At 50.0% G+C, this 3,991-nt stretch overlaps 1 protein-coding gene across 1 annotated transcript in view; it reads left to right on the plus strand.

Moving 5' to 3' along the window:
- The window catches only part of C12H3orf14 (chromosome 12 C3orf14 homolog), a 32,475-nt gene extending 28,484 nt beyond the window's left edge, over positions 1-3,991 (plus strand). The window contains exon 4 of the mRNA XM_026857215.1: positions 3,075-3,991. Coding sequence (XP_026713016.1) covers positions 3,075-3,290 — 216 coding nt within the window. The 3' untranslated portion in view covers positions 3,291-3,991. The remainder of the gene's footprint in view (positions 1-3,074) is intronic.

Consider the following 3,991-nt stretch of genomic DNA (forward strand, 5'->3'; position numbering starts at 1 on the left):
GCAGAAGGTGATGGACGATCAGGCGAGCCACCAGCCCCGGCAATTAGGACCGGGCTCACGCCTTTGTGAGCCGGAGTGTGGTGGTGGGGGCATTCTGATGTGGTTTTGTGACTGGTGCAAGGTGCAGCGGGGGGGTCCAGGGCCGGGCTGAGAGGGGAGCGGGGCTGCCCGGGCCCTGGCCCTGGCCCCACCACCCCAGGTCTGGGCCTGGCTCAGAGCAAGGCAGCAATTCTGCCCTCAGAGCGCTGCCCAGGGGTAGCCCCAAGATGTTTGCCCCGAATTCGGTTTGCAGTGGTCAGAGACAGAGACTTTTTGGACAAATTAGCAAGCAGTGAATGGGGAAATCAGGAAAGCAAAGTTTGGTGCTGGGGTGAAGAGGGGCTTCTCACCCATTTGACTGCTTCCCGTTACCGCTTTGAAACCACGGTACCTCGTGTAAGGGGAGCAGTACCGATGCCTCACCCCCGCAGGCAGTCCCTCTCATCCTGCAGGGCCCTTAGGGTCCGTGGGGGGACCCGGCCACCATGTCACCCAACAGACACTGCCCGATGGTGCTTGGGGCAGGGGCAGCGGCAGTGCGTGGCGAGGCCACCCTGGCTGGAGCAGAGGCACGGAGTCCTCCCAGACTATTTTTTTCAGCCCGTTCACTCAGTTATGTACGCATTACTGTGTATACGTAGGCAGATAATTTTAATTTATTTTTTTTGATTTTTTTTTTTTCTTTTGGCATAGTGAAACGCTACTGGGGAGCTGGGTTTTGGAGCATTGCACAGGTCCCAGAGCAAATGCAGTTAGTGGGTTTTTGAAAGCACGCTGGCCCACAGTCCTTGCATGGCTGTGCTGGTCGACTTTGTCAGTGATGGCAGGGGCACCATCGACATTTTTAACCTGAGTCTAATTTTAAGAGCTGGTATCTGACCTGCTCCTAAAGCTGTTTGAAATCTAGCCCCACTGCAGAGCAACCGGCAGGGCACTGTGGCAGGAGCTGCACAGAGTGCCTCGATGGCAATCAAACTGGCTTATGTAATTCTAAAAATGGCAACTCCTTACTTGCCACATCTCTTTCTGTCTATGCGGAGAGTCCTGCAGAGCTGCCAAACAGAAGCAATTGAATGAACTCTTTTCTCGGCTCATTCCTCCTTCCGCAGCTCCGAGAAAGTGAGCCAGAGCCTATTCTAGTTTGCCTGTCAACAGGAATGGTAACTAACGGCTCGATCCCAGCCAGGCTTTATGCCCCAAAAACACTGCCTGCCTGTGAGGAGTGGAGAGAGACATCATGGGTGAAGTCTAGTTCCTGGTGCGAGACCGGTCTGGCCCAGGAGGCAGTCGAGGAGTCGGCGGAGTCCGCATCATGTCCGCAGTCAAGCTGGCCAGTCAGGCAAGCAAGAAATTGTTGGAAGGGTGAGCTGCTGTTCTCCATCCTTAGTCGGAAACAGCAGTTCTTCACGTTCGGTAATGGAGCAATGCTGCGTTTCGTTTCTGAATGCTGAAACTGAAAGATGTCCCTTCCTAATGTTTGGAAATGTTGTACTTTTTAGTTTTGAAAGAGTGGGAGCTTTTAAATTTTTCTGTTTTTGTGTTTTTTTTCCCCTTATTTTCTATTTAGGAGAAAAGGTGGGAGGAAGTAGAGAAGGAGAATATAATGGGGGGATGGCCTTGTTCTCACTTTCCTACTGAAAACGTTTCAGAAAAAGGAGCAAAAAGCAGTGAAAACGGGTAGAAGCCCACTTCAGTTTTGTGTTCCTATTCCTTCCCTTTTTTGCTTGAAAGAAGGATGGCCAAAAAAATAAGTGGGACAAACCCCACGTGTTTTGAATTATTCTCCCCTTAATGAGATAGGAAAACATCTCATTTTCAAAATTACTTGCTTTTCCAATGAAAAAAAAAATCAGAGTAAGAATCTATCCAAAACCAATCTTTCCACCATATTTTTGCAACTCACTCCCCACTTGGTGTTGACCAGCTTTTCTGGCTGTGCCACATGCTGCGTTGTTTGAGATTTGTATCTGCCCTTGTTTGAACTGTTGTCGCAGATGCCCCCGTCCGCTGCAGAGCAGGACCCGCGGGCCGTAGGATACCGGGGTGATGGCAGCACGTCACCACGTCACCTCCTTCCTCTGGGGCACGCGGGACCGGCTGGGCTGCAGCACCCCTGTCCCGGGTGGTGGTGGCTGAGTTGGAGAAAAGCCTGACAGGACTCCCAGGTTGACTGGTGAAACTGCTGCTGGGCCACCCGGGCACAAGAAAAGTGCTGATTTCACCCCAGAAGATGTGATCTAGAAGAACCACTAAAACCCCCCCCAACAATCAGAGCCCAAACTAAAAATCCAGACCTTGTTATTGCAGGAAAAAACTTCAATGCACGACCCAAGTATTCCCTGAATGTTCAAGAACACCCACAAATTCGGTAAAAATAGCTGGTAATTTATTTATTTGATTTAATTATGAGCCTAGCTTGTGATTTTGGGGTGGGGGCGGGGGTGGGGCTGGAGTTAGTGATGCTGAAAAACCAATTTAGAGAAAAGCCCAGGCGAGTCATCAGCTCTGGGGAGCAGGGGAGCTGCTTAGGCTCTTCCTCACGAAATGCAGAGCATCGCAGAACCCACCAAGGGCTCTGAGACTTCTTGGGCAAGGAGGATCTCACCGGGGTAACCGCCTCTCCCCGCAGAGCCTTTGGCCCCTCAGTCCTCTGGCCACGGCCAGTGTGTGTTGGAGGGGCTGGCTCATCTCTTCCTGCTTACCCGCCTGGGTTGACCAAGGGTAGATCTGTCGTGGGGAGCGTTAGCTGCCCCTCGGCAGGTTCATCCTTCCCATCGCCGTTGGGCTGTGCTACTGGGTGACCCTCAGCACCAGTGAACATGGCTATGGGACATATTCTTGTCCCTTACATGAGGGTCCAGATGGGCCTGGAGGCTGCCACGTATTCTGCCCCTGAAGGACATCACAAAACCAAACCTGCAATCTTTGCTGTTTGAGATGGATAGAAAAAACCCCTTCCCTGATATCAGAGTTCACCACCACGTTCCCTTCAAGTCTTCGAGCCATTTCTCTCCTCCTTCCTTCCTCCCTTCCAGTGCGTGCCTCTCCAGCTGACAGCCTGGGACAGCCCCCCACGATCAGCTGCTTGTGGAGCTCTCCCTGCCGAAAACAGTCCTAAACGGTGTGGCCTTTGTTCCCCCCAGCTGTCGTATCCTCCGGGATCTGCAACAAGTCCTCGTTTTACAGACCCCCGTCTTGACAGTCCCCAATCTGATTTGACCACCTGGTTTGTTTTTGAATCGAGCACTTGAGTCATAACATTTCTGTTTATTTCAACAACTGTATTCCTTGCATAGGAAATGAGCCAAGATGGTCTAAGGCGGGGAGAGCGAAGCATGTCGTGGTTGTAATTGCTTTTGCTCTCCCAATATTAAATTTTACAGTATAATCAAAATCTTATTTTTGTACTACTGGACTGTGTTATTGACTTAATCTTCTTAAGTGCTCCTATTATTCCAGTGATTTCATCGTTGCATGTTGATTTTAATCTCTTGATCTCCATATTAGCTACTGCCTGCAACTAATTTGTTGCTCAGTGTTTTTCTTTGTTTTGACCTGTGAGGCATTTTCCTCATGGCACACAACTCTGCTGGCAGATTGCATATAATCTCTGCACTTTTTTTCTCCCATATTTTGCATAGTTACAACAAATGCAGATTTACAACTTGAAATGGAATATGCATCTTTTAGAAAGGCTGAGGAAAATATCACTTCAGGTTTAGCTCAAGAGCCTGAACGTGCTTGAATAAAGGAAATACGGCTGAGTACAGCTCACCGGAGAGAGGTGTCGCGCAGGCTTTTTAGTCCAGCGAGTTCAGAATGGGTGGCCACTGCAATAATTGTAACTTATATGCAGTCAGGGATCAAAGAGTTTCTGAAACCATTGCTAGACCTTAGATGAAGAGGGCTGGGTTTTGTGAATGGTTTAAGGGTCTCTCCTAGGGGGACTCCG

This window comes from Athene cunicularia (assembly GCF_003259725.1).
Source record: "Athene cunicularia isolate RWA chromosome 12 unlocalized genomic scaffold, athCun1 chr12_part1, whole genome shotgun sequence".
NCBI lineage: Eukaryota > Metazoa > Chordata > Aves > Strigiformes > Strigidae > Athene > Athene cunicularia.